At 38.1% G+C, this 20,704-nt stretch overlaps 1 protein-coding gene across 1 annotated transcript in view; it reads left to right on the forward strand.

Moving 5' to 3' along the window:
• Window positions 1-340: 340 nt before the first annotated feature.
• Window positions 341-20,704, forward strand: part of LOC128738116 (dipeptidyl peptidase 4) — a gene marked incomplete at its 5' end in the record, with an annotated part of 707,787 nt that continues 687,423 nt past the window's right edge. Inside the window, 3 exons of the mRNA XM_053832982.1 lie at window positions 341-353; window positions 4,980-5,067; window positions 5,126-5,324. Coding sequence (XP_053688957.1) covers window positions 341-353; window positions 4,980-5,067; window positions 5,126-5,324 — 300 coding nt within the window. The remainder of the gene's footprint in view (window positions 354-4,979; window positions 5,068-5,125; window positions 5,325-20,704) is intronic.

Consider the following 20,704-nt stretch of genomic DNA (forward strand, 5'->3'; position numbering starts at 1 on the left):
AAAGTTGGAGCGGCGGAACTAATTTTGAACAGACCGAACATATTTTCACCCGCAAGGTGCTTTTTTAAGCAATCCTGAAATCTGAATTTTTTTACGTCCCCATAAAAAATCCCTCGAACTTTTCCCCCCATTCAGTAAGTTCGCGTTCCTATCCGCGACCTACTAATCGGCATCTGATGCGTAATCGGCATAGCATATTGGCATAGATGCGTAAAATGCCATCTGTCTAAATTGTTTATCGGGGCATACACTCACCACACCGTTCGGCAAACGGTATTCGTCGTCTCTTTTATTCTCTAGTGTTCTTATGGGAAACTGCGAGTTTGACGTCTCACTCGCTGTTCATAAGGATGGTGGGAGAACAAAAGAGGTAAACATAGCAGTACACACGATCCGACTCAGAACAGTGTTGTCGAAGCAAATAACATTGAAACACATCGTTGCTTTATGAAATCACTGAGAAAATCTTCGAAAATTATTGAAAAAGCTGTCTTTTGTGTTGTTTTTAATAAAGAAATATTAATTATGAACATATATTTATCTTGAAAGTATTGAACCACGTTTTCACCATAGGAGGTTTCAGTTAATTTCAAACTTAAAATTCTTATTTCCAGAACCGAAACAGTGTCTTGGCAACACGATAGTTCATCAGTTGTGCTGCAGCTGCTGCTAGTGGTGAACAGGTTCCGTCAATTCAGAATTTGTTTTCAGTTTTGTTAGAAAATAATAAAACTTTTGGCTAGTGACAAAGCCTTAGATAATAGAAAAAAAGAGAGTGAATAATATGGTATGTGACAATTGAGTGCTTGACTTTCAGAGTGGTTGTAATCAGTGCTGAAAATTTGATGAATTCGTTAGTAGCGAGGTGGCGATTGCTGAAGAGCAGCTGAAAAATGTACGTTTTTGGACAACAATTTTTAATTCATCATATTTCTTGTCGGAAACCCAGTAAATTGTGTTTGTGTGAATCAAATGTATGGTTAAGTGATTTGTGAAGATGATCCTATCAAAAGATTTTGAAAATATGAATAAAAAAGTGCATTTTCGGATCATTTATTTTCAACTGATTAAAATAGGTGACACTGCTTAACTCGTTTCTTACCCTAGATTTCATTTCCAGTCGATTGGTGAAAAAAGAACGGAAATCCGGCGAGAAACAACCCAGATATGGCCATTTTAGTGAAATCAGTTCTGGAAATGTTGTCTGTAATGTCTCACCTTTATGACCATTTTAAAACATGACCAAAACCATTCCAATATGGATATCAAACTTCAAAAATTTACGAGGGTTGAAAATCCTTAAGTTTGACAGCCATATTGACATGATTTCGAATATTCCCTGAAAAGACCACTTCCGCCGGGGTACCTACAACCTGCTACAGGGTTGCCATGGCACGCTGCGGATCTGGGAATGCTTCCAGTGTCAATGGCTCATAAAACCTTAACGTTTGATGCTCATATTGACATAGTTTGCGTCATGTGCATGTCCTAAACTGGCCAGAGCAATAGATGTTACTAGTACTGATTTTACGAAAATGGCCGTAACTTGGTTGTTTCTCGTCGGATTTCCGTTCTTTTTTCACCAATCGACTGGAAATGAAATCTAGTTTTGGGACAAAATATGAATATGAATAAATTTCCATGACAGAAAAAGATACAAGCGATGAAAAAAATCAGTTTTTGACATACCCTCAGATAACCCGGAATATCTCCGGTGTCCGCTGACTATTGCTAATTTTAAAATATTTTAGAAAAACTAGAAAGATTTCTCCGTCGAATGCAATTGGTTTCATCTAAAAATGTCCAATTTTGTGGAAGTTATGACCGTTTGAATTTCATCAAAATTTTGCCTCTCCCGATCATTTTGTCTAACCCCATACAATTATGTATGTATGTATGTATGTATGTATGTATGTATGTATGTATGTATGTATGTATGTATGTATGTATGTATGTATGTATGTATGTATGTATGTATGTATGTATGTATGTATGTATGTATGTATGTATGTATGTATGTATGTATGTATGTATGTATGTATGTATGTATGTATGTATGTATGTATGTATGTATGTATGTATGTATGTATGTATGTATGTATGTATGTATGTATGTATGTATGTATGTATGTATGTATGTATGTATGTATGTATGTATGTATGTATGTATGTATGTATGTATGTATGTATGTATGTATGTATGTATGTATGTATGTATGTATGTATGTATGTATGTATGCATGTATGTATGTATGTATGTATGTATGTATGTATGTATGTATGTATGTATGTATGTATGTATGTATGTATGTATGTATGTATGTATGTATGTATGTATGTATGTATGTATGTATGTATGTATGTATGTATGTATGTATGTATGTATGTATGTATGTATGTATGTATGTATGTATGTATGTATGTATGTATGTATGTATGTATGTATGTATGTATGTATGTATGTATGTATGTATGTATGTATGTATGTATGTATGTATGTATGTATGTATGTATGTATGTATGTATGTATGTATGTATGTATGTATGTATGTATGTATGTATGTATGTATGTATGTATGTATGTATGTATGTATGTATGTATGTATGTATGTATGTATGTATGTATGTATGTATGTATGTATGTATGTATGTATGTATGTATGTATGTATGTATGTATGTATGTATGTATGTATGTATGTATGTATGTATGTACGTGTGTATGTGATGACAATCTGCAATTTTTAAATTTGCATTGAAATTCAAGAAAAGTGAGAAACATGTCAATTGTCTGAAGTTTTTGAAGCCTCTTAGTAGAATACGAACTCTGAAATTAAAGAAAAGAAAAAATTTTTACCGACTAAATTCCACTATTTAATATTCATTCGCGACAGGCGCGTATAAGCTTTGAAATAAGACACTGCTGAAGCCTGCACGTCGTAGGCGAACTACGTATCTGCTGCAAATAAATAATAAATAGTGGGATTCAATCGAAAAGCTTTTTCTTTCTTTGATTTCAGATTTCAATTGTCATTTTCTTCACTTGCTGTTACTCACAATTGTACAAGAAAAGCAAAAAGCGAAAAAAAGCAGTTAATTTAAGCATGTAGGTATAGTGGTGTATAGGGTCAAAAAAACTAGTGAGTTGATTTTTCTAAATAAATTTATACAAATTTCAAACAAATTTTGTGCATCAATAGATGCTCTTTTCAATCATTAGATATTAAAGCTTAGAAATGTTATATGAAATACAGGAAGTAAACGGTGCACGGTAGTAATTTTGTAAGATTTGTTTTCGTTAGTAACATTTTAAAGGACAGATGTCTTATGTCATGTATCATGTTTTAATAAATAAATCAAAAATGACAAGCGCTGGAAATCACGTCGATCATATTTTTCATTCTCAAGCATGTTTATGGCGCAGCTTTTGCACTATTTTTCGACCTTATCTTGTTTTTCTAACCCTCTAACATTGTAAAAACGATGCGATCAAGCTAAATCAAGACTATCTTTTCATGAAAGTACATTCAAAAGAAGCTCAAGTTTTGATTTTTATGCAAAAATAATTATCTGAAGGAGCACCAGCTAAGAAATTTCTCTTTTTCATATCTAATGCTCTATTCAGTTATTTTTTCTAATTCAGATATGTTGCAAAATTGAAGCCAAGCAAACTAATAGTAAAATTTTTAGATTAATCATTTTGTAGATATCCTTTTTCTTCAAAAGCGAAGTATAATAATAATTTTTCTGAACTCTTGTTTTTCAAAGATGCTAACTTTTGAACGCATGGTATTCATATCAAAATATCAAAACATCTGCTATGAACACATATTTCATATTGTCAATTCAAAACAAAACAGTCTAAGTTAGTTAGATACTGATAAAGGTCACACGTCGAGACCGAAATACGTATTTATCAATAAAACACAGTAGTAGAATTAAACTTTTTGTTTTTCTTCTTTTTTATCAATTCCAAACAAATTTCGTATGTGGCTTTGAAGCCCCAAAGTTAAGGCCGTCTGTAGACCCACTAGAGCAGCGGTTCCCAACCTTTTTTCGGTTCGCGTACCCCCTGACGGATTTCCCTATACTATTCTGAAGCGAACTAAAGTTTTGGCGTACCCCTGGGGGTTCGCGAACCCCCATTTGGGAACCGCTGCGCTAGAGGGTTAATTTCTAATTTTCTATATATATTCATTCAAGTCTGCAAAAATTATCTTTTGTGTTAACATTATTTTTCTATAAATCACGTAAATATTATAAAACTAAATAAGGTGTTCAACAAGTAACATAAATGTCGCTTTCAAGTATTTACGCGCCCAAGGAAAGGAAATATAATTATTCTACGCAATACGTTGTGAATTTTACTGGCAAATAAGGATTTTGAGGAATACGGAACGGATATTTAAGAAAATAGTCAAGTTAATTATAGATGTTTCTGAGAAATTAAATAAAGATTATTGTGGCAGTAGAAAGGTTAGGTCACGCCGCTAGGTGGATTAATTCGGGTTTCATAATTGTTTTTAACAGATTATTACCTACTACTAGCAACTCTATTCCCAACAAAGCGACAAGTACTGAAATCAGTAAAAAAGCAACTGGATTCTGGCGACCTTCGCCTTAACACAGCAAATGTATCTACGAAATTTTATAGGAATTCGTTTTAACTGTCAATTCAAGAAAATTTTACTGATATGAAACAAATAAAATGACATTACCGAAAATTATACCTTATTCAATATTATCAAAAACTTATAAACTAGACAGTTAGGCCGTTACAAATATTTTGTAAAGTTTTTGTCCTTCCGGTGGTGGCCAATTGAAAAGGGGAGGGGGATTAAAACAGAGATTTTTTTAAGCGAGCACGTTTACTAATTGCACTAGACGTTTACTAATTCAACACATTAGAAAACCGCATTCTATAAATCTAATTGAATTTATTTACATTTCACATTATTTTTACAGGATCTATTCGCAACAGAAGGACATAATTGGAGGAGTATAATTTTTTCTTTACTAGTGATCAGCTTTGTTATATCCGGAATCGTTACAGCAATTTATTTATTAGGGTATATTCTTGAAGAACGTTAGTACTTGCATTTATATAAAGCTATGTTTTAATTCTAGTTATGTAGATGAGCTACTTTATTGGTCTGGACGGAGAATGAACTTAGATGAGTTCCTGCAGCAAGATGTAGTGCCACAAAGACTGCCTTCTTTATGGATAAATAGTAACAAATTTGTCTTTCAATCTGATGAAGGAGGACTTGTTGTATTGGACACTGCCACAAATTCTGTTTCGACTTTAGTGACGAATCACACTTTAGTAAGTACATTGCCGTTGCTATAAACGAAGTTGATTAAAGTATTACTTTTTCCCTTTCTACTAATAGAGCATTTCTAGCTCAAAACGCTGAACAAAGTTATTTTTGTCTCGACTATTTTTGATTGGAATGAAATTTTGCTGGTATGTTGGATACCAAACAAGGATTACCCAAGTAACAATTCAATGGCGAATTGGTCTTATTCATTTCTTATAGTAGTTTCATCAGAACATAACAAAGTCTATCAGGTTTTATAATGTTTCTCTCAATTGAATTTTATCTTCTTTGATTAACATTCAGAAATGTATGACTGAAGAAGACTTGAAGAAACACCCAGAAAACTGCATTATCAACAAGTGTAATTCACCTCATAAGCGGTTTTAAAGGATACTTGATTTCTGCCTAAAAACGACGCTCCTTAAAACTTGACAATAGTTTTGAGGAAAATTTATGATATTCTTCTGCAAGGCTGCTTTATCTTAACAAAATTGCCATAGAACTCTCTTAAAACTGCATGATCATGAAAGAGCATTCAGAGAAAGAACATTTTAGCGTAAACAACTAATTTCTCAAAATGGGCGACAAATTTTCTCCTGGAGAAAATTGAAAAAATGTGGATCTTTTAAACAAAAATGATACAAAAATCTGTCTAATATATTTGCGGTGTCTACAACAATAGCAACGATGGCTTGCAGTACACCAATTCATCGCATCTATCTACTGCTGCCGCGGCGCTTATCGATGGTGAGTAATTCCAGCTCAACTAGCAAAACGATTTGACTCAACTACTTTTGATTGGAATGAAATTTTCCTAACGTGTTGTATGCCAAGCAAGAACACATTTTCCGCTAATCTTGATTTTTTCGGTCAAGAGTAACTTTTCAAAAGGACGTATTTAGAAACGATCTTACTTTTTTTCAAAACATCATACCTTGAAAACTACTTATTTGATCAAAAAGGCGTCAAAGCAGTCTTGTTTGTGCTTTGGTACGTATCACATCGTTATCAGAAGCTAAAGAGCACGGCACTGATTTTGATTTTTTTTTCTCTTTGTTACCACTTATTGTCTTGGAACATTGACGGATGCTGCAAATGTGGAGCACCGAAAGGAGCGCCGCATCAGACAATATAATAGTTCCTACTCCGGACCTTATTTGGTAATTGCTGAAGCTAAGGAAGGAAATTTGGCTATGTCTAAAATTGCCAAATCCATCATTAAAGTATTCAATTCGGATTACGTTCGTGCAACACCGATGTCGAAAAAGAAAATGAAAATATTAATGCGCACGCGGGAGGCAGCGAATAAGCTTTGTGTAAAGAAGTATAATGCAGTGAATTTTTCTATACCACAGCGTTTAGTCGAATGCATGGGAGTCGCTTATATTGAGCCGGAGGTAGATGAGGAGGATTTGTTATCTGCTGTGGCCTTCAATAAAACAAAGCTGTTACAAGATGGCAATCCAAAGATAGTTGAAGCTCGGCGTGTTACAAGGAAGACGGACAACGGCGGTGTTATTCCTTTGTACACGGTGATTTTCACCTTTGATGGTCTGGCTATTCCCTTTCATGTAGAGATTAACAAGGTTCTTTACCCAACTAAACCATACGTATACCCAGTGCGTCAATGTTATAATTGTTGGCGCTTAGGTCATGATAAGCGCAACTGTAAAAGTGCAAAGCGTTGCAACAAATGTTTAGAAGCCGTGGATCAGGAACACGTTTGTGCTTCGGAAAATCCCCAATGCGTTAACTGCAATGGTTCTCACCAAGCAAATGATGCTAAAAAGTGTCCTAAAATCATAATGATGAAGAAAAAAGACGCGGAGCGTCAACAAACTTACTCTCAAGGTAGATCAGATTAGTTTATCGGCAAAAAGTCTGACACGGAAGCAGGCGTTGACTGTGAAATACAAATCATGAATTACTCCAGTGAAAGTATCGTAAATCAACAAAATCAATCTTCACTACAACACGTAGAAGGCCCAGCTCCCAAACGCAGCCGTAGTTTGAAAGATGAGCTGCCCCGACTCGAGGTAAATATTTCGGAAGGGGTATGCAAATCTGTTCAGTCCGGTGTGAGGTCGGATAAAGCAGTTGAAATTCTTGCAAATGTACTGGAAGTCGACGCAGCTGATAAAGAAACCAAAGGACAGATTCTACTAATTCTATCACAAATTAACGGGGTAGTCAATGGCCACGTCAAAGAGTACCTCGACTCGTTGCGCTTATGATAATGTGCAACAACGGGCAGCCACACAAAAGAAATCCCGATAAATTGTTTGCAGTGGAATTGTAGAGGGTTAATTAGTAAAAAAGCGTCTCTTGTCAGCCTTTTCAATGACAAGGGAATCAATCTAACCTTTTGAAACACATCTAGAACCGCAAGTAAATTTTAACATTCCGCATTATGTTGTATACAGAAAAGATCATAGGAGGAACTCGATGGGAGTAGCATTGGTTGTGCACAATAACTTGCAGCCAGTGGCATTCGACCTTCGTGTTAATTGTGATATACAATATGTAGCGTGCCAATTCAAATGCAGCATAGGATTTGTAACAGCAGTATCTGTATATGTGCATCCACAAGCTGTGGTAAGACAAGAAGATTTTGAACGTTTTTCGCGTTCCATTCCTACACCGTGCATCATAGCAGGAGATTTTAATGGTAAGCATGCACTGTGGGGAGATCAGCAGGAAGATTATCGTGGAAAATTACTCAGTCAGGCACTGGAAGCATGTAATTTAGTGATATTGAACCAAGGTCAGCCAACACGATACGACGTGCATCGTTCATGGAGTTCAATTGATATTACTTTCGTTGATCCTGAGCTAAGTTTGTGCTTTGATTGGGAAGTTCTTGACTCACCCCATGGAAGTGACCATTTCCCAATAGTATTCAAGTTCAACTCTACAATTGTTTTGGAAAAACAAGCTCCCATTAACTTTAAAAAGATTGACTGGGAAAATTTCACAGATAAACTGGACCATCTGTTAGATGGCATAAAAAGCAATTTAACATACGATAAGTTTTTCAACTGCGTGTGGGTTTCGATCGTACAGTCTTCACCAGCTCCTAAGCAAATACTTGGTATGAATAAAGTTCCGCAACCCTATTGGGATGAAGAATTGGCAGCTGCCAAATGCGCTACACGTGCCACTTTTAAGCACTGGAGGCGCATTCTCTCATTTGAAGCGTACGAGGAGCACGTGAATTCGGAACGGTATTTTAGAGCTCTAGTGAGAAGGAAAAAAACTGAATATTGGCAATACTTCTGTGATAGTTCGGAATTCGGAACGGTATTTTAGAGCTCTAGTGAGAAGGAAAAAAACTGAATATTGGCAATACTTCTGTGATAGTTTAGATGGAGCTACTTCGGTTGAAACGTTATGGAAAATGGTCAAAAGGTTGAAAGGTCGCGTCAGTGCTAATAATCGAAGGAATGTTCCTGAGTCTATGCTGGAAGAATTGCTTGATCGATTAGCACCGAGTTCATCGAAAAAACCTGCTATTGAATTTGATAACTACACGTCTAACAACATTGAAAGAGAGCAACAATTTTCTTTAGTCGAGCTGCAATCTGTGCTAAAAACAGGAAAGGACTCTGCACCTGGTATCGATGGAATTCCTTATTCTGTGATCAGTCACTTCTCGCGTTATACATTAAGCTATTTATTGAAAATCTACAATGACATCTTCACAAATGGTTCGATTCCCCAAAGTTGGAAACTCTTCCAAATAGTAGCGATTCCTAAGCCGCACCAAGAATTGGTTAATGCCTCATGTACTCGACCGTTAGCACTTGCATCTTGTTTCAGAAAGGTTTATGAATTAATAATCAAAGATAAAATAGAATGGTACATCGAAAATGTTTCCTTTCGAAATGTGCGGTTTTCGAAAAGGAATGGGCACAATGGATGCATTGCAAATATTTTTTGAGGAGACTTCTACGGCATTTCAATTCAAGAAACACGTAATTGTATGCAGTTTAGACCTCAAAAGTGCGTACGACAATGTAGAAATCGATATTTTGGTCAACGAACTACGAGCTTTAAATGTGCAGGAGAATTTGGTGAAAGCAGTTTATTACTTATTCCAAGAAAGAATTATTACTGCCTCGTTGAGTGGTGGTAGAACGATACAACGAACGACATGGAAAGGATTGCCGCAAGGATCACCCCTTAGTCCTCTGTGTTTCAACGCAGTAATAACACGCCTCATCGGATGGGTACCGAGAGGAATTATAAAGATTGATTTTGCTGATGATATTTCTATGGCTGTTCGAGGGAAAAATTTTGCTGGGAGCTGTCGCTTATTGCAAGACACATTGAACGTATTGACACAGAAAATTGCTGATATTGGGCTAGAGATCTCTTCTCCCAAATGTAGCGTTATGGTCCTATCCAGAAGAGAGTTGGAAGCAGAGCCAGTGATATACATTAATAGTGAGGCAGTGCAGTACGTGAAATCCATGAGACTACTTGGGATGCATATTACCTCTAATTTATCGTGGGAAAAACATATTAAGCAAACTAAAAGTCGGGTTATGCCTTATATGAACTTTCTACGGAGTGTTGCCGGTCAATATTGGGGTACACACCCGTCGGCACTATTAACTATATACAAATCATGCATTAGATCAATACTGGAGTGTGGTGCAATATTTCTCGTTGGAATACCTAAAAGGCAAGCTATAATTTTGGATCGTATTCAGTGGGCTTGCATTCGCATTTGCCTAGGATCAACTAAAACTACACATACAGCGTCTCTGGAGGTTTTGGCTGGACTGATGCCTCTTGGCCTTCGGCGCGAGTCTGCTATCACGAAGTTCGTGAACAAAAGGCTGTCCCGTGAAGAGTGGTATAACCGGATAGCTTCTCCAGTATTTCTCAGAGGCCATAAATTCTCAGCCATGCAAAATACTATATCGAAGCTACACCATTTTCAACCCCTGCAGTACAAAGTGCCTAGTTTACCTTGCTTCATGTTCACACCAGAGGTTCGAAGGAAATCAATTTCCATCGATCTCTCCGGCTATAATCTGCAACAACGACCCGGTGGGTTATCAGCGGTTGATTCAGTGGAAGAAACCATTCGGAAAAAGTACAGCGATAGGATGGTTTTGGCAACGGACGGTTCCAAAGATTCTTCTGGTACAGGATATGCAGTAGTCAACGATTTCGGAGCTGAGATAGAAAAAACTAAATTGGGTACAACGCCATCTATATACCTAGCGGAGCTTTTGGCAATTCGCAAAGCAGTTTACATCATTTCTCAACTTCCTTCAGGAAAATTTCTCGTTATGTCGGATAGTCTCAGTTGCCTTAAAAGTCTACAGTCGTTCAAAATTAATCCATCTAATCCTATTGCGTGGTACGAAATTAAAGGTAAAATCAAAGAAATTGAATCTAGAGGGCTAGAGGTGACACTAATGTGGGTTCCTGCTCCTCCTGGCTCCTGCCAGATCTGCTCACTGCTTCAACCTTCGGTCTCTACTGAGCCTTGGTTCGCAGGAATGGTACTGAACAGAAGACAGATTGTTATTTTGTCCAAACTTATAAGTAATCACTCTCGACTTCCAACGCACCTGAGACGAAATCGAATAGTAGAGGATGATCTATGCGAATGTGGAAGAGGCCCAGCTGATCCCGAGCACCTGTTATTTACGTGTTCAAAATATGAAACCCAGAGGGAAAATATTTGGCGAGCGTTAATGGAAAGAAGGATCCCACCGGATCTGCATCGAATCCTGAAGGAAAAAGATACATACCTATTAACAGCGATTACAAGTTTCTTTATAGAATGTAATATAGATTTGTAGAATGTAGAAATAGTTTTATATCCGATACCACTTGGCACAGCTATGTTTAAAGTAAAGCCATTGTTTTTAGTAAATAAAAAAAAAAGGCGTCAAAGGAAAAGTTGTAGGAAATTAAGTGTATTTTTAGAAAAAAAATACACTGAAAGGAAAAACTTTTCAAAACCATGATAAAATTTATAAAATGTCAATTATCTCAAAACCGCCCCCTCCGATTTGCATAATTTTTTTAAAGATGGCTTAAATTATGCCCCAAAATCTGGTGAGAGCTATCGATGGACACGATTTCGGATTTTTTTTTAAATCTTTGAGATTTGACCAGTTTCTCGAAAATATCCAAATTCTGCAGTTTTTGGTAAAACTGTAAAACTGTTTTGTGGTAAAACGCATCATTTTGAACAAATTAGGCTTAAACAAATTTGAAAAAAAGTTTGTCCCCCCCCCTTCAAAAATTTTCCATTTTTTTCCATTTTAATTCAACTTGCTTTAAAAGAATCGAATTAGATTGAGGCATCAATCAACTAAATAATGTATTAGTGAAATTTGCTACCACTTTTGACGGAGATATTCCGAATTGCTGTGGGATTATATTTTGCTGTCATAGGTAGTAGATAAGATTAAAATAGAAATATAACAAATTACACACTCCGGAACATCAGCTTTCGGTGCTTTTGGGGCTCCAAATTGATCGTTTTATTCCGTACCTTGTACCTGCCCCAATTTTGGATGTAAGGGACGAAAAACTTAAAGATACAATTTTTTACCATGCATTGGACGCATGCAGAAAGGATGTCACTGAACTGTTCGAAACTTTTCTGACTATTGTCATGTTGTGATTATCATTGGGATTAACGCTGGCCCCGACCATTACATCAAATCAAGTCATGTTAAGTTATATTGCTTTTTTACTGAGCTTTAGTATGGAAATGTACGAAAGTGGAATTAAATTGGAATAACACTTTCATTGGTAGGCATTCGAAACAGTTTATCTCTCCAAACATTTCAATAGTTCGCAAAATTCTAGAGCTTTCGAAGAAAGATCTAAACATTTATACTGATCTTATGACAGGACATTGTCCAAACCGCTATAATCTAAAGCTTATGGGGAAACTGCAAGGTGATATATGTCGATTCTGTGGCACAGAAAAAAAGACTCGGAACACCTGTTATGCCGATGTTCGGCATTTTTCAATTAAAGATCAAGGTTCTTCGACAGAGGGCTGTTAGAAGCCCTGATATTTGGAAAACAAATCCCAGCGCAGTACTGCACTTCATCCGAAGTGCACCGGACTGGACAAATGCTATTAGTCAAACAATGACAATCGCTTCTGATAGTAGTGCGTTTGCATCCTTAATACATCAAAGATAAACACGTTATTGTTGAGAACCAGCATCAGCTGAGGAATGGGCTGATATTCATATGACTAAAAGGTTGACCAAGAAACAAGCGGGCTCAAGCGTGAATGGTGTCAGAGATTTTTTTTCTTAAAAAATGTCAGTAGCATAGCACATGCGTTCCACGTAAAAAAGTTTTCGGGACCTAAATTGCCATTTTTACGAGAAGATTAGATTCCGATACTATTTCGTGGTTACCGAGTTCTGAACAAGTAAGTGACACAGATTTTCGGATTATTCTAAAATACAAGGTAATTAACCACCGAGTGACATGCAAGTAAAAAACAAAATTCAAATGAAGGTCAAGTTACACGTTTATGGCTCTCTAAAGTGATCCTGTAGTACTCCACTATTTTCAAGTTGATTCATCTCTGCCAGAATACTTATTTTATGTGCTTGGATCAAAAAATTTTGAAAGTTGTTTTGGTTTGAACTAAAATTTAAGTACTGTACAAATTTTTTGTAAGGAACTTTTATTAATCTGGAAAAATATACACTGATTTCTTCTCCTTTGTTTAGTTATTGAAGTTATTATTTTTTTCTTGACCCCCCCCCCCCCCCCCCCCCCCCCGAAAACAATATTTCGAGACCAGGACATAAACTTTTTTCCAAATTTGTATAAGCCTTATGTCAAATGAACATTTTTCTTAGGCCCAGCCATTCTCAAGTTATTGCAAATTTAAAATTTACCTACAGGGAAATTTAAAATTTATCTACAGGGAAATTTAAAATTTACCTACAGGGAAATTTAGACTTTACCGATAGGATCCAACTTGAGAATAACTGCATTTAAGAAAAAAGTTTATATGTTAAAATTTGTTCAAAATTATGCGTAAAATTTGATTTTGTTTGAGTTTTACCAACAACTGCAGAGTTTGTATATTTTTGAAAACCTTGTCAAATTTTAAAGATTTTTGAAAAAAATCCGAAAGAGTGTCCATCGATAGCTCTTTGCCAGATTTTAGGGCATAATTTAAGCTATTTTTTAAAAAAATATGCAAATCGGAAGGGGAGGGTTGTTGCGGACGCGACAACCGAAAGGGGGAATTCTTTCGCTATTATAACCTCCAAGCCGTAAATGATTTACACCGTGTATTTGGGAGATTATAATTTTCCTGTGAAGCAGGGAATTTGCATTTTTAATCTAATTTTAATCATCTTAGCTGTATGTATACTCTTGTCTTTATAATTTTAATGTGTATAATATAGCGATTTTAATGTGTGTTTATAATATTAATGTAATGAGATGTGATGTCGTATCGTACTCTAATGCAGGCTGTTTTTATTTTGAATGTAAACTTTTTCGACTCACGTTTAGTTTCCCCTTAAGTAAGCTTGATCTTCCGGTGGCGGGTAGCTTATATTTGTACTAGCTGTAAGATAGTTTTAGCCTTTAGTTGTAAGTTACAGTATAATAGAAATCATTTTCAACTCTTACCCTTTATGTTAAGAATAGCGTTAAGATAGGTTAGTTTTTATCCCAACGAGCAATCGTATGTAAGCTAAATCAAGATAATTATAAGCAACACATTTCAATAGATTTATTTTAAGTTACCTTTAAATCAAATAGATAGTTTAGCTTTAACAATAATTTTAAGTCTTAGAATAAGTAGATTTAAGTAACTAATTTTAGCACTGTCGAGTTTATATGTTCACAACGTTCTGTTTCTGTATTTTCACTCACCCGACTCGATGACAGTATCTCTTGTCACCGCTCTATCGATCGTTCGTCGATCAGTTTGGCAGTTCAGTCGGTTGATCGGTCGATTGGTCGTCAGACGCGTGTCGGTCGAATAGGGTCGGCCAACAAGGGTTTTGAGATAATTGACGTTTTATAATTTTTATCATAATTTTGAAAAGTTTTTTCTTTCAGTGTATTTTTTTTTTCTAAAAATACACTTAATTTTCTACAACTTTTCCTTTGACACCATTTTGATCAAATAAGTAGTTTTCAAGATATGATGTTTTGAAGAAAAGTAATCTCATTTTTAAATATGCACTTCTGAATAGTCACTCTTTACGAAAAAAAATCAAGTTTAGTGGAAAATGAGTTCTTGCGTGGTACCCAACACATCAGGAAAATTTCATTCCAATCAAAAATAGTCGAATCAAAAATGGTCTTTTTTCAGCGTTTTGAGCTGGAATTGCTCGGTGTGAATTTTTTAAATCTCCGTCATCTCCTCCGACTCTTAGTAAAGCCAAAATATGCCGAAAGCTTACAGTTTGGTTTAAGAAACCACTCATCAAATTTAAGCTTTTAGACCTCAACGAAAAGCAAATTCTTATATTACTCTCTATTCCTCTCAAAATAGTTGCATTCCTAATGTTTGATTCAATAAATAACTATAATTTCCTATTTTGTGTTCTAATGCATATTGATTCATACTTGGAACAATATTAGGATTTTGCCCAGTTCCTGCACACCAGCCGCAGATGCTGCTAAGCGAGGTCTTGCTTCACTATTCTTACATAATCCGATTCTTATTAAAATTTTACTACTATTAGATGTCTGATTAAAAGAATATCAATAATTATCGATTTCCCTGAAGACTAAAACCATAAATGCCTAATGATATTACTGACGTGTAACAATTTTCGTGAATAGGAGATAATTTTCGCATCCGTAATCCAAGATAATACCTCAGCCTCTATTAAAGGAAAAGGAATCCATCATCATTAAAGGAAAAGGTGAAAGTCGTGTAGTGGGCGAGGTTTCCCTTGTATGCTCGAATGAAAAAAAAAAACAGCGGTGTGACCTAGCCTTTCTACTGCCACAATACTTATTTCTTAATTTCTCAGGAACATTTATAATAAACTTGACTATATTTTCCGTTCCGTATTCCTCAAAATCCTTGTTTACCAGTTTAATTCACAAGAACATACTGCGTGCAATAACTACATTTTCCTTCCTAGAGTGCCTAAATATTTGTAAGCATCATTTAATTTACTTTATCAACACCTTACTTACTTACTTAATTGGCCTAACGTCTTACGACAAGGCCTGTGCAGTATAATTTCTCCATCTGTTTCGGTCCATGGCAACTGATCTCTAGTTCCGCGGGCACCTAGTGCTCGCCAGATCTCGCTCCACCTGGTTTTGCCACCTCGCTCGCTGTGCCCCTCTTCGTCGTGTTCCTATCGGATTTGATGCGAAAACCATATTTGCAGGATAGTTGTTCGGCATTCTAGCAACATGTCCTGCCCAACGTATCCGTCCAGCTTTAACACCTTTCTGAATACTTGGTTCGCCGTAAAGACGCGCGAGCTCGTGGTTCATTCTTCGCCTCCATACACCGTTCTCTTGTACTCCGCAAAAGATGGTTCTTAGCACCCGCCGTTCGAAAACTCCGAGTGCTCGTGGGTCCTCTTCTGACAGTGTCCACGTTTCGTGCCCGTAGAGGACAACCGGTCTAATTAGCGTTTTGTACAGTGTGCACTTTGTACGGGGACACAAATTGTTCGACCGCAAGTGTTTGTGGAGTCCGTAGTAAGCCCGACTTCCGCTGATCATACGTCTTTTAATCTCACGGCTGGTATTGTTGTCCTCAGTTGCCAGTGAGCCAAGGTATACGAACTAGTCGACTATCGCGAACTCATCCCCGTCGATTACCACGGTACTGCCCAAGCGGGCCCTGTCGTGCTCGGTTCCGCCCGCCAGCATATACTTCGTTTTAGACGTATTTATCTTCAATCCAATCTTCTCTGCTTCGCGTTTTAGTCTGGTGTACTGATCTTCCACCGCCTCAAATGTTCTGCCGACAGCATCCACGTCGTCAGCATTTCGATCGCCGCTCGTCTTATAACACCTTCAAACCCAATGTTGAATAGCTGGCAGGAAAGACCGTCTCCTTGTCGAAGTCCCCTGCGAGATTCGAATGGGTCCGACAATCCACCCGAGATTCTCACATAGCACTGGATCCCATCCATCGTAGCCACGATAAGTCTAGTAAGCTTATCCGGAAAGCCGTTTTCGTCAAAAATTTTCCATAGCTCTTGTCGGTTTACTTTTGGAGGATCTGCCGCAGGGTGAAGATTTGGTCCGTTGTAGACCGACCCTCCATGAAGCCGGCCTTGTAACTTCACACAAATCTATTGGCTATTGGCGATAGTCGATGAAAGAGGACTTGGGACAGCACTTTGTAGGCGGTATTCAGGATAGTGATTGCTCGGTAGTTTTCACAATCCAACTTATCACCTTTCTTGTAGATAGGGCAGATAATCCCGTCTTTCCATTCCTCCGGTAGTCGTTCCGTATCCCAAAGCTTGACAATCAATTGATGCAGACAGCCGGCCAACTTGTCCGGGCCCATTTTAATAAGTTCCGCTCCAATGCCATCCTTTCCCGCTGTTTTGTAGTCCCGCTGGATGGCTTCTTTAATTTCGCTTATCGATGGGGGTGGTACATCTTCGTTGCTTGCTGCACCAATGTGGTCACTTCCTCCGCTATCATGGTCTTCCGCCTGCACGCCATTCAGGTATTTATCGTAGCGCTGCTTCCACCTTTCGATCACCGCACGGTCGTCAGTCATGATACCTCCATCTATATCTCTGCACATTTCGGCCCGCGGCACGAAGCCTTTGCGAAATCCGTTGAGTCTCTGATAGAACTTCCGTGTGTCGTGAAACCGGTACAGTTGTTCGAGTTTTTCAACACCTTATTTAGTTTTATAATATTTACGTAATTTATTGAATTGATTTATAGAAATTAACCTTCTAACGGGTTTACAGACGGCCTTAACTTTTGGGCGTATCAGGTATCAGGTATCAGCATCTTTGGCTCGAGCAGCACGTTCCTCACAATCATGTGGAAGATTTGTGCCTTGCCCATCTTGCCCGTGTCATCATTTACCTGATGAGGACGGGAAGGAAAACAGGAGGAATAGGAAGGGGTGGATGAGGAATTTTGACAAACACAAACATATACATACCGTGTGAATGTATTCAAATTGATCACGATCGGTGAAATATCAAAACTCAGTTGATTACGTTTCGGCCTACTGTCTTTTATTCAACCATCATCAGATACTATTGTTAACAGAAATAAAACAATTTTTTAATTTACATATTTTAACAAACAAAATGACAAAACTTACAAGGGAATAATCTTATCGCTAACTAAAAACAAAACTTTTGTCGTCCACTGTAGTTTCTTCTACGACGCTAAGTCTGTCCGTCTGCGTCGTTCCCTTTTGCTCTGTTCAAACCTTCTGAGCTAGCACAGGGCGCCGTCGTATGTGTTGGAGAAACTTAGAGCATCCCGATGTCGGTTTACTGTATTGCCTTCGCGTAGCTTGATGTGTAATGTCTCTGCGTTTAGTCGTTTGCTCTCATTGCTCTCTCTTTCTAGTATAGCAGTGTCGGGGAACTTGAACACATGACCGGATTCAGCTGTATGCTGTGTGAGACCGGTCATTGATAATTTGGTTCGAATTGAATTTTGATGCTGTTGCAGACGCTTTTCTAGAGTTTGCGAGGTTTGTCCAACGTAAACTCTATCAGCACATGCGCCACATGGTATGTTGCGGCACAAAGCCGCAATATGACCGCGTTGACCTTCACATCTAGCAGAACAACAATCAGTGTACTCGGTCGAAGATGAGACAAAGCGCTATTGTTGTTCTGGCTAGATGTAGTAACAATAAGCTATTATCAAACGATGTACCTATAAATAGGGTAATAAACGTGAGTCTTAAGTTCAGTCCGTTCGCAGCCACCGCCGCTGGCGGTGGTGTGCATATCGCAACACTTGTCATATATTGCATAATAATATCACAGTCCCGTTGGTAACCGGCCCCCCTTACGACGATCACGGAACATGGTACACTATATACAACGTTAGTTTGTTGCATTTTTGATATTTTGTCTTTCAGCTTTGAGAAAACTGTGTCTTTTAATTTGTTATTCGGTTTATGGGACACTGTGACGTCATGCTTCCGTAATACCTTCGCAACTTTTTCACTTACGCATGAAATGTAGGGAAGCGATACATAGCTTTTCTCAGTATTGCTGGTGTTTTGTAGCGTGTTATAGAGTAAGTGTACTCTCTTGGCTAGCGTCCGATCTATTAGCTGTTCCGGATAGTTGTTTTTTCGCAGCGTGTTTTTTGTGTGTTTCTTATACTCTGTTAGTCGGTTGAAAAATATGTAATCGGTGACAGTCGCGGAGGGTCTTGTTTTTATGTCAGTCCAACAATTGAACAATGTTTCAGTGATTTGATATGTGTTGTGTATGTATCTGTGTGTGACATTTGTATATTGGAAATTTATTATTACCTGTTTTACAGATATGGTAGAAACGATTTCCACGTCACAAAAAATTTATCTCGCCTATTAGTTTCAAAAATTTAAACCATTCATTAAAAAATATGTAATATAACTTGTATTATACGTAGTTTATCAAGTAAAACGTGATTTTAAGTTTATTCAGAGCCTCACAATCATTTTGACTATTTAGAAAATTATCAAATACAATATTATTTCTTTTGGCAAGTCTTATCACCAGATCCACCAGGCACCACATCATTATCTAGGCCTTTACCTAATTTTGTAGGTCGGTTGGGCATCGCAGAGTTTCACGAGGGTGACGAAGTTGGCATTCTTGACCATCAGAAGTGGCTGCTTCTTTTTTTGTTTTGTGACTGCAGGAGCTGGTTGACTTTTATTGGCCTTAGGGTTTTCGGTGAGCGTACTGAAGGTGTTTCGAAGCTTTGGTACATGCTTGATTAACGTATTTAAACTATTTCTTGTCTGAGTTTTGTCAAAACTTAAGCTAATTTATTGCTGTGTTTATATGGAAAATACAGGACGTTATTCGTTCATGAAAAAATTTGTTTGATTCCAATAATTTTTACGATTTTGCCCGTTAAGCTTGTAGAGAGTTATGCAGGGATAACCACTTTAGAGTTTGGAATATTAGCTTCGTAACTTATTCCGAAATTCCAATACAATATGGCTATAGATAAATCTGAAAATATAGATAAATCTCTGGATGGTAAATGGTTGAATAATGCGCTCCAGAACTACCACGAAGTTCCACAGCCTCTTATTTAGCAACCCCTATCTCTACCTCCTCGTGGTACCATCCGGGATACGTTCCTTAGTGGAAACCGGGCCACCGGCGGAAACTAGGGTCGTATGCGGACAGAGAAGGGGGCACACATGCGAAGGCTGAGTATAAACTCTCCGCCTGCAAATGACGGATCTCGGTAGAAGCATGTTCGATGAACCTGAAAATACTGAGAAAGAAGGGTCCAAAGCCCCTAAAGGAGGATGGTTGAATAGCTGTTATCCATGGCTAAAAGTAAAAACAAGAATGGATAAACCGCTAATCCAAGGTGTCATGCGACCCGTGCCGAGGGATGAATGGTGGGGGGGGGGGGGGGGTTCTATAAATACCCAGCCTCAAACGGAGCCTGTGGAGTACCAGAGCGCCCTCCACAGTAATCAGCCCTTACCGCATCATGAGGAGCTCTGATGCGGCGGACTCTTCTTTCCCCTCAACTCGTGGGCTTCTATATGAACAATCAAAATCAAAAAAACTTTACTTCAGTGAGCGCGGACGGATTAGATAATCCGTTCGCAAGAGGTGGTATCCAGCGATCTCCGCCGATGGATACGAGCAGAAGCGCCAGCGTAAGCGGAAAGGGAAGCGGCATACCTGTCGCTCCAACTGCATCTACGCCGGACGCAGCGATGAATGGCCCGTCGCTAATAAAAGCAGTGGAAGGAAAGAGAGACATGCTACCAAGAGTGGTAGCGGCGTCTCATCAGCTCGATGCCATTATCGAGTTCGTGGCAGGCCGCAGCACCCTAGCGAAGGACCTGAAACAAAGTCTGCTCATGCTTCGGGGCACCATCCGTGCTGCGACGAAGGAACACGGCGAACTCGAAGCGCGAGTAAAAGTGGTAGAAAAGGCGTTTGTATCGAGGTCTGTACAAACGGATGCCTGCCTGTCAACGACTGACCACACCGTAGCCCTTGCGACTACGGAGCAGTCCAGCGACAACAAGATATCGACTAAACGTGCAAGGCAGTCCTTAGGGGAAGAAACCCCCACGGGCCCGAAGAAGCGCTTGATCGCTGAGGATCGTAAGCAAACTGTGAAACCCTCCGAGGGTAATAAGACGCAGTTAGCTCCCGACAATCAGTGGGAAACAGTGCAAAAGAAGAAG

Source organism: Sabethes cyaneus, chromosome 2 (genome assembly GCF_943734655.1).
Source record: "Sabethes cyaneus chromosome 2, idSabCyanKW18_F2, whole genome shotgun sequence".
NCBI classification, from domain to species: Eukaryota; Metazoa; Arthropoda; class Insecta; order Diptera; family Culicidae; genus Sabethes; species Sabethes cyaneus.